Below are 21,465 nucleotides of genomic sequence, written 5' to 3' on the forward strand. Positions count from 1 at the left end.
TGTATGCTCCCACCCACTGCAGCAATTCACATTTAAATTGCCTTATCATGTGTGTTACACAACTGCATGTGGTGCAAAGCAATAAGGAATTGTCCTTGGAGTCCAAATAAAGACCATCACTACATAGAGAGTTTTGTCCTTTGGACAATTTCTTCATCATAAATCGATTAAAGAATCCAGGCTGCTACTATGTCTTTCTGCTGTTTTCTAGCTTGTTGTGTGTAGAAGTTTTCTAGCTTGTTAATAAGGTTGCCAAAATTTGTGCTAGACTGACTAAAGATGTAAGGAAAAGTATGTTGGAGGAAACAAGCATCAAGGCTTTGTTTCAGCTCATAAAAGATCTGCCTTTCATTTCCTCAGATTGCGCATCCTTGTTACTCTGTAATGATGACAAAACTTTTGCAGCACTTACTTCACACTTTTAATCCCAGCGTGATTGATAAGCATGCTACAATCTCCCATCATTAGGCTGTGGTTGTTAGCATGTGTACAAGCTTATTCTCTTATGAGATTTTTGTGTCAAATTCAACCTGGAGAGGAATAGATGGTTCTCTCCTAGGGTATCCACAGTCCCTGAGTCATTGAGAAGAAATATTTGTGCCATGCAGTGAGGAACGAGGCCGGGTGGTTCAGCCAGAGGCTAAGCCTGCCACTCACCCCAGCAAGCCGGGCCCCCAGTGGGACCAGCGGAGGACACGCACGAGCTGGAAGTGCCTCCCTCTCCCAACAGCAGGCACACATACCTTTAAGCGGTGATGCCGTAGGGAGACATAACAACTAGCAGGATTGGTGAGCATTAAGAGCTGAAGTTTCAAAATTTTCCTGGTCTAGGTACATTATGGAAAGATTTTGCCTGCAGGGGATTGGCACTGAAATCTTTTACTCAGGCCTTTCCCCCTGAGCAGACTGGCTGTGGAAAGCAGGAGGGAAAAATCCCGTCCCGCTTGGCGATTTTTAAGTCCACACTCCAAAGCACCTTTCTTGGACATCCCAGGACACCATGTAAAAATAATTTAGGGGCTTGAGCAGAGTGGCTGTTGTATGCTCACTCATTCATTGAAGTACTCTTGAATACATTGTAACAAGTTTTTACTGGAAAGTAGTCCAGGGAGTTGGAGAAAAACAAACAGAAACAAAACAGAGAAGTGTTCTTACTGATAATGACAATATCAGAGGAAGAACTGTCAGAGGAAAAAATGCATGTTTTACGATTTAGACGTTAAAATCTCCATTTGTCAATGTGATTTGAATTTCTCTATTTTTTGCAATATGTTATCACACACTGTAAAAGAGAGAGTATATCTATTCAGACTGAAATGAATACCCACATTCTGGAAACCAAACTAGCTTAAAGATCTCTTAATTTGAAAGCTAAAAAAAAGGGTATGTTTCAAAAGGAAAGGCAGAAGAAAGGTTCACAAACTAGACATGGTTACTCTAACATGCCGTGAATATCTATCTTCGTTCTTACTTACTTTTTCTCTTGCTGGGATCTTCTGTGTTCAAATAAAAGATTAAAAAGGATCTTGTGCCTGAATATTCCATCTGTGATATCTTACAGATATCTACAAAATTCACATGGAATCTACTTGTCTTTCCTGATTATCACAAAATATTTTTTCAAACTTTGGTAAAAGTTTTCTAAATAGTCAGAGAGGTTATACTTTCACAGAGGGTTCTATTGTGGACAGCAAAATAATGTAATAAAAGAGAGAACAGTTACATGAAAAACAATTAATTGATAGGATTTACTCTGTTGCAAGAATGTAAAAAGAGCCAACAAGCTTACCTTTGCCTTTGGTTATTAGATGAATCTCTAATACCACATACCATAGGTAAAAATTCCCCAAATGATTAAGCAAATAAATATATTTGTGATTATCATTTGCATGAGAATTTTGCATTAATTGTATCTAAAGTGATGAAACTGTTAAAATTACAGTGATTGTTAAAAATGACATACAATATAGGATGAAGTTGTTACTGTATTACCCTAGCACAATCCCCTCCCTCCCCCCATGTTTTTCACCAAATGCAGAAACATAAATGGAATTTCTAGTATTAGCTTAAGGAGCTTATTATAAGCATTAAGAGATTCAATAACTCAGGGAAAGATTTGTTCCTTAGAGCAGAGAGTGGAGTGTTTGCTCATTCAAGAAACAGGAGGGAATGGAAAAAAAAATGATAAATAGAGAAAATAAGAGATGGGGGAGGTAGTCTGTGTTTGGAGTTAGTGCCTAGAGACTAATTTCACTATTCAAAACAAGGAGAAAAAATCCAATAAAGCATGTCAGCGTGTCAGGAGAAAAATGAATATTGCAATTAGCTACAGTCCATCTTATCGTGGAGCATACTTGCTGTGACAGAGATGCTTCCAACTTTGCTATTAGAGGCTGTCACAGCTTTAGAATAAAAGACTTGATTTCAGTATGTTGGAACTAGTAATACCACTCTCATTCAATAGGTCGCTGTCTGCTTCGTGAAGGAACACAAACTAAAAAAAAAAAAAAAAAAAAAAAAAAAAAAGGACAAATACATTATTCTTTGGCAATCCTCTATTGTTACATCTTAAGAGGAGTTTTTCTCTTGTTTCTACAGTTGAGGAGAGCAACCAGAGTTGCATGGAAGTGTTAGCTGATGCAGTTGGCCCATCTCACCCAGAGCTCTCTCTGTGACAGTGGCTAGCAGTGGATCCTCAGGGAAGCATATAGGTACAGGACAAGCACACAGAGATATTTCCTCAGAGTATTCCAATGCTGTTTCACTTTGTGTGGAATCAAATTACAGAAAACAATAGAGGGGAAAAAGTAATAATAGCAGCAAAGCTCCTAAGTATATTCTTTCAGTCATTGCTCAAAAAGCAGTTCTTTGATGCAGGGCTGTTTTACCGACTCTCCTTTACCTTCAAATAACTGGTAGAAAATTAACCTTCTTTTGATGGGTTACTATTTAGCAGATCAACTTTTTCATCCAGGTCACATTGAGCAGTACAAGAAGGGAAATGGAGGTAGAGGATGGATAACAGGCAGGAGTGAGTAACAAAGTTAGGGGCTGCCTAGTATCCAGGTCTGAACACATTCTTTTCTTTAGTCCTAATGCTAATCCAACCTTCTTGCTTTCATTAATTGAAGTAAACCCCAAACCAATAAATGTTTTAATGGGAGGGTTACTCTGATGGTCAAAGAGTGATTTCAGAACCAGAAATGTGTCAAGGGAAGTGTGAAAGATGTATTCTCACAATTAAGAAGTTTGAGTCTTTAAAATCAGCGACCGTCTTCCTTCCAAATTGGGTAATAGAGATTTTTTTCTCTTGTGAATTATTAGTTGCATCCCTAAGAACAGTTTTAGGGAATCGGTGGGGAGAGATGGAATAGGACATCTCTTGACCCTAGTGTTTTAAACCACTTTCACAAAGCATGTATTTTTCAACTAATTCATCCTTGAGAGAGAAGGTTGATGATTCATTACATACATAGTGGAAATAGCTTTTAGTACAAGCTAACTTCTCACCTTTGCTTCTGCTCCAGAATTCAGCCACATGTGCATATTGGCATGGTAGCAAGCCACAGGTGCTGGAAGGATTCAGAGCTACATTTTGCCCTGCATGCCAGGTCCAGCACATAAAGTTATAATTAAGTTATTAAGTTACTCATTACTTTTTTTGCATGGAAGGACCCTCATCTATCTGTCTCTCTAGATTGTGTGAAGAGCTGGTTTTTAATTTTGTACTTGACAGCACATTGGAATGATTTCCCTTTAATCTCCTGCTAAGCACTGGTAAAATACCTACTCAGTGGAAAATTACCTTATCAGTACCATTAAGTAAGAACAGCAGTTGAAGAGGCCTTTATTGTATAGCCCAACCTCCAGGCTTACCTGCATTGCCAAAGACTAATAAATCCTCATTAGGAAGTTTAATATGGAATATTATACTTTCAAAACAGGATGCACTTCCTGCATCATCACACATCACAACTTGAGCTTGCTGTTTGTAATACAAAGCCTGGAAAAGGCTAAGGTGATCTTTTCAATGTTAAGAACATAGTGAGCTTTTAAGCAGTATCCAAATCAACTCAGTACAGAAGTTGACAAGGCAAGCAAGTCACATATGCAACAGTATATTGGCACAGGCTCCACACACGATACTGGGGAAAAAGAGCTGTCTAAACTGAATTCAGAGGCCAACTACTACCAAGCCTAATCAGTTGGAAACTTACTCGGAGGGCACTAATTTTGAGGATGCTCTTCTCAAGGACCTAACATATTTCTAAAGTTTTTCAGCACAGATGCCTACTTGGTAAACAGACATCCAACTGAGGGTGGTTACTCCTTCCTGTCAAGGATTACAATGGTGAAAAGGGTTTGGACCTTCCAGGGAGGGAAGTTTTTGGCATAAATCCTGCCCTGTATTGGAGGGAGGAGAGGAAGTGTTTTATACAAAGCAGCTGTATATTCAATAGGGGATATCTGGAATATTTTTCTACTCTTTTTAAGTATTATAAGGACAAGCGTAGGGAAGGCTTCACTAACATAACTGCCTTGAATTCCTTCTCAAAGTCTTCTTGCTACAATGCTGCAGCCTGACCACTTGCATGTAAATTTTAATGGAGATGATGACAGATACATGGAAGATAGTTATAGAAAAGCTTCTGATTATTGTACCAATTCTGCTGGGATAGTCTGGGAGCACTTACCTAACCAGTTCCCTCTTGGGACCATCCCCTTTGAGGGTCCTACCATGGCAGGTGTAGAGAAGGGCTCCTAACCATGTTGCCATAAAGATGGAGGACTAGTTACCCAAATCTTTTGAGATGTAATCCAAGCTGAGCTGGCACAGTATCACTGGCCAATTTGGCTAAACGGAAGTTTGAGGGTCAGTAAGAGCCATCAAGAAGAGAAAGTAGAAAGTCTAAAACCCAGCTAATTCTGCCTACATTTTGGATAGGAATAGTTTTAGGCATCACATCATCTTGTAGAAGCTCAGGGAATAAACTCTTATGAGTGCTAGTCCTTTTATGTAACCATAAAGTTGATCTTCCTGACTAGTGTACATAGTGTATGTTGTTTGTAATGATTTGACTGATTGTTATTTAATATCCAAGAAAGGTATTGATAAACAGGGAATAACTGAAGAGGCAAATGAAACTGCCATATATTGTTTAGCCTATTAGCTAAGCAATAGGCTATCATGAAGCTCCACAATTATAAAAATCAGACTACATTGATTTTAACCCAAGACTGCAGAAAACTTTTGTAAAGTCTCATTACCTGCAACAACTTTTAGCTAAAAAGTTTCACTGAGTTAAAACAATATATCTGTAAGTGCCATATGAGATTAGTCCATTTTCCCACTTGAGCAAATTGGCAGGTTATTCCTCTACTGTTTATAAAAGCATACATGCTTCGGCACTGAGCACGAAAGACACTGTTTGCTGAGTTCTCTGTATAAATAGCCAGCTTTTTCGTCGTCTTTATTGCATGTCACACCTGCTCTGTAAATGTGAAACCTCCTATGCTCTCAGGAGTGACACCTCACTAGCAGCTGCAGTTGAGCTATCCCAGCAATAGCCATCAAAGGCCAGGCTGGCACCAACCTGAAGCTTTATTTAGTGTTTATCAACTGGCTGTTAGCTGGAAGCTTAGAAATGAGAGCACAAGGGAAGCACAGGTGTAGTGGGAAGTGGAGAGCATTACTACACAACTGCATGAGGATTCAGGTGGAAGCAGTGATGGTATTAAAAAAAAATCAAATAAATATACACACCCCTTTGACTTTTCTGCAAATGCTAACAGGAAGTTATTGCAGTTCATGCTCTGCTGAAAGGGGGCTTCTCATCTTCCTGTCCTTTCCTTTGAGTATTTGCTGCTGCTTCCTTCTTACCAGCAGTAGCACAAACCTGAATCCCTAGCCACTCTGTTTGTGGGATATTCTCAGCATGCACTGTGGAAAAATCAGGTCTTATCTACAACACCTGCTCACACAACCAGAGTGTCTTGGCAGTTGCTTCAAAAATCATTTTCTTCTTATGAGATGGAGAATATCAAGCAGCTGTTTTACTTTCTTATGGCAAGGACTGATGTTAACTGAAGACAGTTGGACTAAGCCTGCTGAGAAGAAAAATTGAGGTCAGCAACTGCACAGAGGGAAAAAAAACCATTAGTGATGTGCCCCCGTTGCCTTCCATAAACCTGCAGTTTCAAAGTGTCTTGCCAGAACCTGACAATATTTCATGCTTCACAGCTGATGGAGCCAAGTCCTTGTCTTTTCCAGCCTATAAACTGTTAGGGACAGACAGATACAATTAAAAAGACTTTTCCATCAGCTTTCAAGACAGTCTGTGCAGCAAATTATTAGTTATTGTGTGATAAACACTTGGTGTAGGTTGACTTCCCCGAAGTTGCTCATCTTTCCTCCTGTTGCAGTGCAACTAGTACTTCATCCTTGCAGACCAGCAGGACTCCTTCTGTGGCCTTTCTTTGTATCAGCTCAAATGCAAGGAGGGAAGAAGCCCCTAACTCCTTGCCTCTCTCCACTACTCAGAGGGAGCAGCTTTTCCTTGCTCATCATTGCTGCTGTTATTTCCCTCCCTCCAAACAGGACTAGGACAAACCACTCTGGCTCAAACCACACTTCTAAACTTTACCCCCACAAGGTCTTGTGCAAGCTTTTATCTCCCAGTTTGTGAGTCATTGCCTGCCCATATTCTGAATAGTATTAAATCCTTGAGGCCATCCTCTTTCTGCTTCTGGGAAAATGAGGAAGGTACCAACCAAGGCTGAGAAAACGTGGCCACATGAAATGAGATCTGAGGTGAATACACAGCCACAAGGTCCAACAGCCACACAGCAATGATCTGTAATTGTGGGCAATTTGCTTGTCCTCCTTTTGAAAAGACTGCTTCACCTTTGTCCAGACTCAGGGCTCCTTGGCACACTGCCATGCAGGCTAAAGGGCACTTGCCTGCCCTGGATTACTAAGTCACTCCTGCTATTACTGTGCTCACTAATGGCTGATGATAGGGGTTCAGCCTTTACTTCCTAAAAGTACCTACCAAATATTCTCTCTCCATCTTTTTCTTTTTTTTTCTTTCTTTCTTTTTTTTTTTTTTTTACAGCAAAGCCCCATCCTCACTGATGTAGTGGAGTAACAGGCCAGTTCAGTTCAGCTGGTGAATATAATCAAGATTCCTTGAAGTTCCCTTGACAGAGGGGACATGTGTCTTCAGTTTTTAAAGTACCACTGGAAAAGCCTACATAATTCTGTTATTAAAAGAAACACCAAAAGGAGGAAAGTGGAAAAGGAGGAAGAGTTAAGAGTCCAGAAAGTTGTATAAGCTATGGAACTACTAGAAGACAATGAGGGCAAAGTAAGGAATAAAATACAGCTTTTTTCAACTGTTCTCTTGGAAAAACTTGATTCCAGTAATCCCAAACTGGCTGAGGAAGGAAGGAAGGAAGGACAGAAGCCATACAGGGAGAACAGTCAAGTCTGCCTGAGTTCGTAGGAATTGTGAATCACTCTGGAGGCCAAAATTGCTCCTACTGTTCTGTCTCCTCAGTGTGGGAAAATATCTATAGAGTATAGCTGGGTAAAAGGAAACATTAGCAGAAAATTGTTCCTGCCCACTGAGCAGTCAAGCTTTGGACTGTGAGGTATAAGCCTACTCAGATCATGAATATCACATTTCACTAAAACAGGTGGATGGAATTGGGTTGACCCAAATTATAGTACTTCCAAGTCATTTGTTTTACAAAAAGTTTATTTAAACAAAGTAAGATACATTTCACAGAAATGGTTATAAAATGCATAGCATATATAAACAATACTGTTACTTTACAGATACTAACTGATATAATCCTAAATATTGCTTTTTAAAACTAACTAGCCTGCTTTGTGAATCAGAAAGCTAAAAATCAGTTATCCCATCTCAGGCACTGTGAAAACAATAGTTTAAATATAACAAAGCAGGCATCCATTTTCTTTCATTCACTCTACTGAAACTGTTTCTATTGCTACATCACTAATTTGCCAGTTCTTATTATGTGGAAAAATCCAGTCTCTGGAGTCACAAAAACTAGATGTCCATGAGCTGGAACATGAATTGCACTTGCTCAGCCAACCAAGACTCTAGAAATGCTGACTGCAGCTCTTAGCGCTGAGTAACTTAATGGACAGAGACTGTATGAGTGGATAGAAAAACTACAGCAGCTTTTCTAAGCTGTGCAGACATGTCACACCCATACTGCTAACTACAAGCAGTTTGATTGTTAAGTTGGTGAGTCCATACATATTTCAAGTTTGAATTCAATGGAAATTGAATGCCCAGTAGCAACAGACCTCACCTTCAGCAGTGATGCAGTGCCACAGACAGTGAAATTGAGCCTATTTACAGCACCTGAGAACTGAGCACATACTGAGCACTCAGGACTCCACAGAATCAAATCCAGAGATGTCTGTTCTCTGATCTTTGGGATGCTAGGTCTGAAAGGAGTGAAAACCAAGAGCACAGCATTGATTCAGAGCCACAGTTGTGAGATACCCAGCTCATTCACGCACCACACTTCTGCATGTGATAGGTCATGACTGAAATTCTTCCCATTTACACCTGTGTGACAAAGGACAGGAAAAAAAATGCTGAGGTAAAATGCAGTCACACCAGGTTTACACTGGTGTAAGCAAGTCTAGAATCAAACAAGCTATAAAATCCATTAATTTCACACATCAACAGAGAAGGAAAAAAACTTATTTTCAAAATATATAGATATATGTAATTGCTCAAGAATAGACTGACTTTCTACATTGTGACATGAGATATACAGTAGTTTAAACTTGGCTTGGATCAAAAATAAGAAGCTTGAACTCTGGCCAGCAGAGCTCTTTTGGAACTGTTTGTCAGGAGCAGAAGACTGAGGTCTGAAGAGGTCCGAGAACATCAACATTTCATTCACCATCTTCAAGTAGTCTTTGCAAGTTGTTTTGTATCTTAGAAAAAGAGACAAAAGACAATTAGGAGGCAGGGAGTGTCATACTGCATTTTAAAAGTCAAAACATACTCTCTTCAGTACTCTCTGTATGCATTCTGTCACAGCTACTTATACCCACGGTATGCATGTTAAATGCTTTCTGCACTAGGCTCAAAGAAAGCATCTAGATACAGTGAGCCAGCAGCCTGCCCAACTGAGCAACTGAAATCAAGGTGATACAGCTTATGATCTTCTCCTGCAATCTCTTCCTATAGATCCTCCTCAGGCATGAGATAGTAATAGAAGAAAAAACTCTAGAGCTAGAAAGAAACAGAAATGGATTAAACGCCCCCCAGTATTTTAAACCTGATGAAAACTCAGTGAAAGCCTCAGACTTCAAAAATCACAACTTTTAGGTTTAAGTGCATAATTCAAGTAGTTTTACGACAGCATCAACTACATAGGCTATGACCTGTGCGCAGCAACATAGGATCTTCCAACCATGAGCAGACATGTTGCATGCACCAACTGTCAATTACTCACTTTCTCTCAGTTCTGCTGAAGGCAATGCCAGGCAGTCACATCCTCAGGATAATTTGCACAGATTGATTTACACAGCCTGTTTCTCCCCCCTCCATTCTCCTGTCCCTAAAAGCAGAGTGAAAGGGATACAGCGAGCCACATCCCATGGCACATGTGTTCTCTGCATCTCAGTAACTAGAAAGCACTGTCTACGGAAGGTTTAGTCACAGCTAATTTCAGACTTTAAAGTTATTTGAGGAGCTATTGTACTTCATGTTCAAGGATGCCATTTCTTAATTCTGTGTCATGATTTCTAGCCCATACGCACACTCTTTTCCAAGAAAAGCATTTGGGAGAAATGAGAACAGTAAGCAGCAGCTAATTTTATAAGACTCAATTAACTCTACACATACATTTCTCATTAACAAGCTACATTAGAATAAGGGAAGAAGTTCCATTAAGCCACATCCTCTTCCCCAATTTAACCCTCTACTCTGATATGGTGCATTTTAGCAACCTATGATGCCTGTCAAAAACAAACACTCAAATGCCAAAGCAGTGTCCTGCTAAGCTATGGACATGCCTAGTGCCGAGTATGCAATACAGTTGGTAAAAATCACAAGGTCACACTGAATGAGTCATTGCAACATAATCTTGTACTGAACATTTGTTAACTGGAGAGTAATTCATAGATTTTAACCCAGATCATTATAATGCTCCAGTTTATAATGCTGCAGTGGCACAGGAGGGGAGGGGGAGAGATGACAAGTTACACAAAACAAACTTTTATGTTAGCTTTACTGCCAAAGCCAGCTGCAGTCAGTTACTAGCACTTTTCACAAAGACATAAGACACAGGTAAAGTGATAGCAGTAACTTTGCTCAAAGAGCATAAGGCTGTTAGGTTTCTACCAGTTTTGCAGTACAAGGGTAGGGTCGGGCATACTGTTTAACAACCACTGATCCAGATTAGAGAGGACCAGGGTGTGGTAATAAGCAGCTACAGGTGATACCCATTTAGCTGAAATCACTAGCAGTTGATAGTGACAAGTATTTTGCAAAGACAAGCTAAGACTTATTTAAAGGTTCAATTCTTTAGACACTAATTGAGCAAAGCACATGGCTTAAGCCCCTCTAATTCAGGACAGAGAGCCACTTCTCCAGGAAATACTGAATGTTACTACCATCCAGCTGCTTTTTACTGCATCTCCCAGCAGAGACTATATAAGGGACTGTGAAACGGCTTAGCCCTGCTGCAAAAGGCTGGCTGGCTTCCCACTGAAATGAAGTAAGGTCTCCCATGAGCCATCCCGCCAGCTGAGGGCCTGACCCAGACCGCCAGAAGGCAGTAATCCCTTAAATGGCGTAGTTTGGCCAAAGATAGTATCTCGCAGTCATCTGGTGAGCATTTTTCCCCTCATATTCATATTGTTATTATTCACAGCATAGAGAGGGGTCATGTTGGCATTAATCCAGATTTCCATAGACAAGGGGTTGGTGGTGAAGGGAAGGATTCCCATTTGTTTTTTGGCAGAGTCATGAAACTTCTGCACCGCAGTAAACAGTGACATCATATAATCTTAGCTTCATGCAATTTGAGAAACTTGCTTTGGGAGAAACAGGTATTGAAAGACCTTGGCAAGCACTCAGTTTTAGAAACAGAGGCAAAAATATCCCCTGTGATTTAAGTACATAGCAATTCAAATAACTTTGTTTTTACACCACTGATCATTTTTTCATGCTTGGCCAGTGGCACCCTCTCCTCCCCAAAACTTTTGTGTATGTTTGATACACCTAAAGTGGAAAAAAGGCTTCCCACCCATTCTTGTTTTGAGTAGGTAGGCAGCTCAAGTCAGCAAGTGCATTTAATTTTGCAATTAGAGGATGACAGAGTAAAGATCAGCTATAAGGAATCACACAGCTGGCACAGCAGCATTTGTGTTACTGAAGAGAAACTGGCAGATTTCAGCCACTTTGTACGGAGAGGCTGGCTACATATGAAAGCCCTATCCTTTAAAAACAACAACAAACCACACCCACCAAGAACCCACACCCACCCACAGGAAATGTCATCAAGTAATAATGAAAAAGGTTAAGTTCAGAATCCTTAGCCTTGGTGGACCAGAATCAAGATCATGAAATGCAGTAATCACCCCTGAAGTGTCCAGTTTACTCGTACTCCTGGTCTTAAGCCTCAGCCTATCATAAAGGAAAACTTTCACACATATTGATGCTTGTACTTGGGCTAACTTATAGTGCAATAATAGTATTTCTGATAGGAAAACATGCTGCTCTTGGTATCAGATCTGGAAGTAATTTAGCACTTTTCAGCATAGCAAACTAGAAATTCTGTAAGAACCTGATTAGTGTTACAGCATTTGCCTCATATCATAAAGTTACCTTTTCCAATTTTATAAGATTAGCAGTTAACTCATCACAGAGGGCATCAGCATTAATTTGCAGATGGGATCCCAAACCTTGGCGTACTGGTTGTCTGTCAAACAAAAGAAGGAAGTAAGTGTAAGGGAAATGAAAAGAGGAAAAACACAGAACAGATATATGCAGATGGAAATACTTTGAATGCTAACACTTTGAACTGTACTTGTTTACAGAAACATATGCCTAAGTCACTCTTGACTACATTCTTTGTGAAGTCTCATTCTCCAGAAGTTTGGATGGAAAACTTTACAGCTATTTCCACTAGTAGTAAGTTGAAAAGTTGCATAAGTTCCCTGTGTCTTGTGATTTAGAGGAAACCAAAAAGCCCAACCCCTTGGCACTGTAAAAGTGCACATTAGGTCACTTTCTATCTTGTACTGTTTGGGATCAGCACAATAGAAAACAGGGAGATTCCTGTTAGTAAAAGAGTGCTTCAGAAGAGGGCCACAGTATCCTGTTAATCAAAATATGTCAGAAGTGGGAGAATAGCTTTTAACATTGCCTACTATTAGGCACGTTTACCCCTCTCTCTGCACTGTCAATAAAATATAAATGCAAGCCTGTTTCAGATAAAGAACCACTTCCTTCCTCTTCCTTGAGGTTTGTTATCAAGAGCCTAGCTCTGCCCTCTGACACACACACGCAAGTGCTGCTGCTGTCCACAGAACATAGCTAAGAGCAACTGGATCCTAAGCAGCACGGCTGTTCCTTAATGTGACCAAGAGCGCATTGTCAGAGTGACCTATTTGTCACACTGATGGATTATCAAAGAAAGTTAAACTAACAAGCAACCTTACTCAAGAACTTGCACCAAGTCTGAAGCTCTTAGTGGGCAACTGCGGCTAGCCTGGGTGCAGCTGTAGCTTGAATTTTATTTTCCTTCTCCTTTTTCAAGTGGTGCTTTTCCAGCTGGCAGGCTGTGTCACCATTCCCACTCACACTACATGTGGCTGCAGGTTTTGCAATGAGATTTACAAAGGGCTTTAAGCTGTGTTTTTCCAGGGCAGCTCAGAAAATTTCAGTTACAAGAAGCAGAGAAGAGTCAACTCAAAATTTAATCCTAAAGAAACTGGTGAGTTTTCTCAGCAGTGTCCAACTGAACTATATTCCATCCTGGGAAAAGGGTAGGAAGCTACTATAACTTACAGTGGCATCTTTTTATATGCCTCTGTACTACCCGTTTGCAGATTTCCTGTCCATATAACATGGAGGAAAAGAAGAAAAGAGCGGGGGGTAGATTCACATCTGTGACCTGGGTTCCGCCCACAGCTGCAGAATAGAACCAAAGTAGCGCTGGGAGATGTCTAAGAAAAACATCAGCAGTCCTACATTGCTCCATCCCCAAACTTTCTGGGCACTAAGAGGATCTTAGCTGTTCTCAACATGAGGTAATGACATGCCGTTACTCTAATTTATATTCAGAGCAGTCCTCACCTCCTTTTCCTGTTTGTTAGCTTTCTGCCATTTCTCTTCAAATATGCAAAGAACTTTCTTTTTTTTTAAAAAAAAATTTAAGTGAGACAGGACATCAGTTTTTAAACAAGAATGTAGGTAGCCCAAAGATTTAGAAAACATTATAAAAGCAATGTAGATGAATTAGCCTGAAGCTAATCAAGTGACATTAAGACTGAAGACAGAAGTTACATTTCACCCTCCCACACAGAATCATTGCTCGGGAAAGGACCTCATTTCGGTAGTTAACTCCATGAAGTTACAGCTATCTGAAACATGCTGAAGGCAGTCATATACCACAACATATCACACTTGTACTAAAAGCCGCAGACAGAAAGCTATTAGATGGGGCTAGCACAGATATAAGAACTACAGGGTACTGAAGTATCACAAGGGTTTCTGAAGAACATAGATGAGCATGACAGATACTAGAAAAAAGTTCTTTAAAAATAATTTTACAGAATGTATTCTTACTCCTTAACATGTGACTCAAAGGATGTCATGGAAATAAGACGTTCCTCTAGGACATTGATTTTATATCTCATGTAGAAGGTAGAAAATATCAATACACAGACACTGTAAGAGAGAAAAAGTAAGGTATGTCAGCTGAGTTTGTAGGGACGTGGGAACTTAAGATGTACCTGACAGGTTCAACAGTGAGAGCCATTTAAATTGTTATTTGTACATGTACTGTAAAGGCGTCGTTCTTAAAAACGCCTCAGGAATACAGTTCAGTGGCACTCAAGCAGCTCTGAAAGTCTCAGCTGTGTAGTACTGCTTTGTTAAGTGCCACATAGAATGAACTTGCAAGTAGTTAAACTCTAACATTCCCCCAACCAAAATTTCCTTTGCTTCTACAAGTAAAAGGCCTGTGAAGTCTGCCCTGGCATTTCTACTTCTGAAAAGTATGAAGGCCACAATCCCCCTCAGTCTCCTCTTTTTCAAGTGAAGCTTAGATGACATTAATCTCTGTAAACCTAAGAAAATCCTAATATTTTGACAATCTTGGTATTAATTGTTCACTTACAGAACTGCATAGAATATAAGTATTTGGTTCAGAGATAAAAGCTCCTGGGACTTCACTTTGTGGAAGAACCTGAAGGCTTCAGAATCACCTGTTAGGAGAAGAACAAAGTGTCATTTTAATCAAAGCAGACCAAGGCAGACAAATGGTGTTTGCAAGCATGCAACAAGGGATATAAACGAAGGGAAAGATCTTCCACAGCTAATGTGAACTGACACAACTATGTGGACTTATCTAACCCCAGCTGAAGATCTTCCCTTAATTCCTTACCATTTCGAGGAGTGTTCCTGGCTTTTCCTTCAGGTACACGTTTACTGTGTACATCTGAACGGACAGGCTTTGCCTCAGTCTTGGAAACTTTCAAGTGGGTCTGTGTCTCAATAACATGATAATCTGTCAAAAGCAATAGTTTTAATAAAGCTGAAATATGAAATCAAAGGAAACTATCAGTAACTTAAGTTAATAAAGGAGTGGGGGAACAGGAGGGTTTTAAGAGAAGCATTTCTGGACTCAATAGAAAGCAGCAGATGGTTTAGTGGTCTTAAGATTTCTGAAGAGTTTGCATAGTAGTTCCACACGATTGCAAAATAGAGGGCCTGGATTTGAAGAGGATAATGTACGGTGCATTTATATTTCCAGGCCCTTTGAAAGATGGCAACCCATGCAAACTTTGCAGGTTATCACTGAATTTGCCAGTCAGAAGGCTGTAAACAGAAACAAAAGTCATCTCTCAAGAGGACTGAATATGCTGCAGTGATGATTCCAAGCAACTTTAACGACATCAAATGGAGATATTGGATTATTACTTTAAAAAGAAAATTATAGTATAGTTCCAGTTCCTGACATTTGTTATGCAAAAGACATCTGAGTGAGACAGGACAGAAAAATCCAGTCACATTCAGTTTTGTTTACTTGGTTTGTTGTTTTGCCTTGCATATCCAGGACTGTTCTAAGGATGAAAAAGAAAAAGAATTACAAGTGATAGGTTTCCCCCACCTCATTTCTGTTAGATATTTTTAGCTGGATTTTTTTTTTTTGTGGAAAGGAAAACAGAACAGTTTGAAGTAGTTATTAGCCTTCAGGGAGCAAGACAGCAAGTTAGATAATTATTCAGAAGCGTTCATTCAGCAAGTAACATCAAAACAATTTAATTGTTGCTTCACAAACACCAACAATTAAAATTATATATAGACCAAGTAAATACCAACAACAAATGAAAGCAAATAACCCCAAATCAGAGCTAAACAAAAGACACAGGAAAAAGAAGAGTCAAGTAGGAACTAACCCAACTAAAAACTACTATTTAAGAAAGAGAGGATTGATAATGTTTCACTTAAAAGTAATGGCTACAGACAAGTTTCTAATCATACAAGTTCTTTTATAGTCAAGATAGAACCTGAAGTAATAATACGAACACATTAATATATATAAACATATTATGTGGAATAATACCATAGGATCTTGCTGCTAATGACATTCAGTATGTGCCATATAAAATAAGTTCTGCCATATTTTTGAACTCTCATATATGCAGTGTTTTTCTGTGTAACATGACGACAGATTATGTGAAGAATTTGAGGTATATAAAATTATCAGCAGTAGTGTTAAAAACATCAATTTGGACAGTATCTTCAAGTGTCTTAATGACTGAAAAGAATAAAGCAAAACAAAAATACCCAACCATATCAAAAAATTTTTCCTGATGGTCAAAACCCACCTCTGTACATCAAGTTTTTTAAATGGATCAGAAGAAGTTACACTGACTTGAACTACTTTTTAATAGTTTCTTTTGTCTTTAAAGGAGGAACACCTCTCGCATTACATCTCTGCTGGCATAGCTGATAGAGTAAAATCTTTGGGCTGGTGCGGAGCAGACAGAGCATGAATAAGCAACTGGAGGCAGTAGTGACATGAACCAGATCTGCTGCTGACAGAATGATTACTTAACTCTAGATTAAGAAGGCAGGTGTACAGTGATGGAAATCCAGCTATTGTGGCTCCAAGGAGGACATTAAAGTTGTTCTCCAAGACTGGGGTGAACTGAGATGCACCTCCACATCAGAAGGGGATTATGGAAGCAAAGTTGAGCTATGCCATTCCTGTTTTCTTGGGCCCAATGACCACTCTCACCTTGGAAGCGTTCCAGCTCCGGGGTTTGGGAGCCTGTACTGCTGGACTCCTCCATCTCTTGTCTCCGCTGCTGCACTATACCATCCAGATCAGAATAGTCTTCATTGAAATCCTGATAGGGGAAGAGTCACAAGAAAGATCAGCCCTGATCTAAATCTAAACAGCCTGATTTCCTTTGAGCTCCCTTGAGAAACTGAACCAATGATTAGAGATTTAAAACTGGCTGGCCAGGAACAAGCTCCAGTATCAAGATGCCAAGATCAAGTTAGCACAATAAGCACTTTATGACTACCAGAATTCAAGCTTAAGTCTCATCCCCTGCCTTAGTTTAGGTAAAAAGCTTAGGTACATTAGCAAGAGAAAGACCGTTAAGTTAGACTCTAGTCATCGCATGGCTATACATCTCTTTCAGTTGCCTGAACTGGATTGTAGAAGGACTGCAGCTAGAAACACTTCAAAAACCATGTTGGATTGCCATCCACAGCAGGGGAAGCAGCAACCATAAGTCAGTACAGAGCACCATGAAACCTGACTGCTAGAAATAGCATATGTGCGCACACATACTGCATCTGATCAGATCAAAATACATCTATGCTAATCACTTCCACTGCTTCCTGACATTGAAAAGCTCATGGAAGTTTTAGAAACAAGGGCATGATTTGCTCCAGTTTAGGACATAAACAGGGCTTACAATGAATGGTGCCATGCAACAAGAGAACAAACACCCAAGTCATTTACCAGGGGCAGAGTTGTAGGACGATCAGCTCTGAAACTGTTTTCAGCCGAAGAGGGATTGGGACTGTTGCCGACACTCATATCCTGAAAAAAAGTTTTAGCAATGAACACAGTTAGAAACTGCCTAACCTTTAAAAGCAGAAGAGCTGTAGTAGGAACATAATAAATCTATGTATCATCTTCACTTCCATTAGTACTTACCTCAAGATGTCTACAGATAGATTTTAATAGCTTGTAGGTGGTATCTCTGGAGAGCAAGGAGACAAACATGTACTGAAAAACAAAAGTTCCAAAACTGTTTGGGAAAAGGCACACAGTAAAAACTTCCTTTTATCTAAATAAAAGTAGTATATGGCTTTGCTGATCAAGTAACTATTTTCAAGGACTTTCATACAGCAAAGACAAACATCACTTCCTCTAAGCCTATGAGCAGAGGTTAATCACAAGGAGCATAAAAGGCACATCAGAATTTACCATGCCCTGCTGTAACACCTAGAGTGTAACCTAGTGGGGTTTTTCTTTCTTTTTTTTTTTTTTTTAAAGACTTTGTGCACTATGTTTTCCCTAACCCTTTCAAAACACAACTCACTGTACATCCTCTCCCTGGTTGTGCAATAAAAGTAGCCTGGTTCTAAAGCTGCCCTTAGGACGATCAGGTTTTCTGCTGATTGATGCAGTTACTCCTGAGTATCACTGTGAGTCACTGTATTTTGTTGCATCTATGGCATTACTGAGCAGATGAGAGACTCAAGTAAAATCCAGCATATTGTCAGAACTGCCAGCTGGGCAGGTAACTCTCCCTGCACTTGCTTTCTGGACCAGCTGCTTCAGTTCCCTCAGTGCCACCAGTCAGCAGTCTTGGAGAACAGGGAATGATGGAATATAGAGAACAGGTGGCATCCAGAGATTTCCTTTCTTATTTTCTCAGCAAGTTCTACATAGGTCTGTTTACTGTATGTCTAAAGAAAAAAAGACAGGGAGTTAGGGGAAGGAAAAAAGCCTTCTGCCTGTCAGAAGAAAGGGTGAAGAGTAAGCCCAAATTACCTCCAAAAAATCTTCCAGGATTCTCAACCTAAACAGGCACATGTGGCCAATCTTCTACTTGGATGAACTGGCAGCTGGCACCTTTAAGAAACCCTCATGACAAGTGCACATAAGTAGGGGAAAGAGGACAAAAAGGAAAAAGAAAGCAGGCAAGGTATGATAGCTTTACCCCCTTCCAGTACTTACTTTATCTGTAAGTGTTGCTATGATCAGAGCATTTGGCACAAGGAGGGCAGTTTTGGTTTTCTTTAGTAGTGTCACTGAGAGCACAGGTATACTAATCTGAAACAAGACCATCATATCTGTTAGAGTTCCAATACAAGCGTACAAGTCTGAATGCTCTTTCACAAGGAGCCCAACCTACCAACTGCAATAAGTCAGACTTTCAACACTCTTCCTTTAAAGATTTCTCTGTGTCCCTGTTCTTAGCATTCCATGTGGAGCAGGTATGGTTTCAGACTAATACTGTTTAACTGTTTTTACTTTTTTTTAATCAGATACCAATTCAAGCTTTTATTTTTTGTGCTTTGTCTTTTTGATGCCTTTGCTCTTCCAAGACTACAGGCTCAGTTCATTATGTACCTGCAGAACAAACCAGGCCTAAAGCTAGGTTTCTTTGCTTAGGAACAAAATGTTTCAGAACATATCAGACAGGTGATGCTTGCTGAACAATGAACATACAACTCTTGCTCTTCCTCACCACTTTCAGAGCCCTTAGTTTGCAGCAAGCAGCTGAGTAAACAGCTTGTCCTTCAGTATGTCAAAAGATCCAATACCCACACACCCACTGACTTATTTAAACTGATCCATGTGTCATTCCACCCTTTCTACATTTTCACTGAAAAATACTCAATTTTCCTTCTTGCTTTTTGTTTACATTCAACTCCATTAGTGGGAAAAAATTACCTGCTAAGTTTCAGAGTATTTCAATTCAGATATTCTGTATGGGTGCTTCTTATAAACCCCACATTACAAACGACTGAATTGCTGCTTTGACTTTCAATTAAAAAGCCCAGAGCTGACCGATGAGGCAAACGCAGCAGTCCAGGATACTTATGGATGGGCTATAGCTCCTGTTAGAATTCCCTCAACGTACACCACAATAACCTGAGAAATTTGGAAGCAAGATAGAAGTGCCTGAAGATTGATCAATAGGTGATCATAGCACTGAATGAAGAAAACCATGCAGGACAAAGCAGAAGGAGAACTAAAATACTCTTGGAGCAGTTTTGTAAAATTTTGTTAATTTTTGTTCAGAAGAATAAGTACAAAGTAACATCAAGTCATGAAATTATCTCATGTTGCTTCAAGTTAAAAAAAAAAAAAAAAAAAAAAAAGCATTTCTGTACATTAGTTTGGCTGCAAGATTGTCGGCCACTATTTAAGGACAGCAAGCCAAACCTCTGCTTGTCATCTACAGGCTAGAAATGTGGTATTTAGTTTTGTTAAGAAAGGGTGCTAGCACAAAAGAAAGTAAAAACAAACCCCAAAACACAAAGCTTATAATTTTGAAGGCCTGGGTCTAAGAATTTGTAAGTCTGACCACCATCACTCTACTGATTTTTTGTTTGTTTGTTTTTTTTAATATGTGAACTCATTTGTCCTGCTTAAGAGGCCAAGTCTTCTGAAAATGGGTCATTAAACAGGTCATCCGCTATACTTTCTTCTTGGACTGGATATTGTCTTGTTTCACAAAGTTCTGCAACACTTTTTTTTATAAAAACCTTTTTGGCAGGTGAGGGGGAAGGGGCAACTATGAAGTGTTTTTGACAGGAAAAACAGAACCATCATGAGTCAGAATAGAATTGGCTCCACTTCTTTTGAAGAAATTTTTCAGAAAAATCATGAATGATAATTATAATAAAAAATGCAGCTTAGAAGTTGTCTAACTGGCTCAGTTCACATCAAAGAACTTTAAATCAGAGATATTAATGGCATTCTGTTGCATGCTATTTTGATAGATAACATTACCGTAATCAAGACAAAAGAGTGCTTAAGTGGGATTAAGTACTTGCTTACTGCACTCTTACCCCGACACTAGATTGAAATGGGGAAATCACTGCAAAGTATTTTATTTCTCTGTAGCAAAAATTCTTCTGGGAAATATGGTTTACTTGTAAGTAACATGGAGAGAAACTAAAATACCTAAGATGATATTTAGCTCCAGGAAAAAGATCCCAGGCCAATACAGAACTAACTGGAGAGACAGCGCAGTCTCTCAAAGCTTATTCAGTCCTGCAGCAGAAACCTTTTATTTTCAAACAAGCAGAATTTTTTCACTGCAGACTCAGAGCTATTGACTTGCATGACTGTTTCACCCACCCCTTCCCCCCCCCCCCCCAAGCTTTTAATAACAAAAATTCTTTAGGTAGAAGAATTCACAGTGAAAGATTTATTAGAACTGTAATCCTGCTCCAACAGCACAGTTTTATGACCAAGTTCACAGGGTTTTACAAGTTCCAAGCAATAGAGCTTGTGTCATGGCAAATTTATCAATATACCTTACTGCTAAGAATGTTCTTCCTCCTGTCAATTTTGATTTCCTCTTCCCCCCATTATATTATTCTTCATTATATCCCTGATTCTCCAATGTTTTGTTGAAGTTTTGTTGATGACATTTCTAAAAATATTTGTGCTTGCTCTGTGTGGCTGAACCAAGCTCTAAAGTGAGATGCAGGGGGAAGTAAATGACCAAGTTTACTCCTTAATTTCCCCCCCACACACACACCATGTCTTTTTTAAAAATAGGGAAGTTGAACACAGATGGAATACCACTATGGCCACATTTAGAAATACTAAGCCTACCTTGGTCCTCTAATATATTTACTCTTGCACATCATATACATATATAAATACGTATATATCTGCAGAACTGGAACTCTGTTGATATTCTATAAAACACACTTTCTAGTACTATATGATTTTCTTTCTACATCATCTTTTTCCAGGTCTTTCTATTCTACTTGATAGAGTTTTGTTAGACTTTATTTGTATGTACATAGCTTAATTAGAATTTTAGAAGCTGCACCTCAGTTTGGAGCAGACCCATCTACATTTAGTTGTGCTGAACAGGAGATTACTTAGACCATAACTTCATCTATTTTAATGAAACTACTTGCCAAGATAGCTGCTATGAGTTAGAAGTGACAGTATCTG

The 21,465-nt window shown here is 39.4% G+C and overlaps 1 protein-coding gene across 7 annotated transcripts in view; it reads right to left on the bottom strand.

The window, feature by feature from the left end:
* Nucleotides 1–7,742: 7,742 nt before the first annotated feature.
* LOC135323420 (GRAM domain-containing protein 2B-like) overlaps nucleotides 7,743–21,465 on the bottom strand; it is a 44,106-nt gene continuing 30,383 nt past the window's right edge. For 6 of the 7 annotated variants that reach the window (XM_064500702.1, XM_064500703.1, XM_064500707.1 and 3 more), the window contains exons 6-15: nucleotides 18,496–18,591; nucleotides 17,467–17,538; nucleotides 17,269–17,349; nucleotides 16,531–16,642; nucleotides 14,671–14,793; nucleotides 14,404–14,491; nucleotides 13,851–13,952; nucleotides 11,886–11,979; nucleotides 9,508–9,612; nucleotides 7,743–8,983 (exon numbers count right to left, since the gene is read on the bottom strand). In XM_064500702.1, coding sequence (XP_064356772.1) covers nucleotides 9,514–9,612; nucleotides 11,886–11,979; nucleotides 13,851–13,952; nucleotides 14,404–14,491; nucleotides 14,671–14,793; nucleotides 16,531–16,642; nucleotides 17,269–17,349; nucleotides 17,467–17,538; nucleotides 18,496–18,591 — 867 coding nt within the window. In that variant the 3' untranslated portion in view covers nucleotides 7,743–8,983; nucleotides 9,508–9,513. The remainder of the gene's footprint in view (nucleotides 8,984–9,507; nucleotides 9,613–11,885; nucleotides 11,980–13,850; nucleotides 13,953–14,403; nucleotides 14,492–14,670; nucleotides 14,794–16,530; nucleotides 16,643–17,268; nucleotides 17,350–17,466; nucleotides 17,539–18,495; nucleotides 18,592–21,465) is intronic. The other variant, XM_064500704.1, reaches the window with a different exon arrangement.

Source organism: Dromaius novaehollandiae, chromosome W (genome assembly GCF_036370855.1).
Source record: "Dromaius novaehollandiae isolate bDroNov1 chromosome W, bDroNov1.hap1, whole genome shotgun sequence".
Taxonomy (NCBI): Eukaryota; Metazoa; Chordata; class Aves; order Casuariiformes; family Dromaiidae; genus Dromaius; species Dromaius novaehollandiae.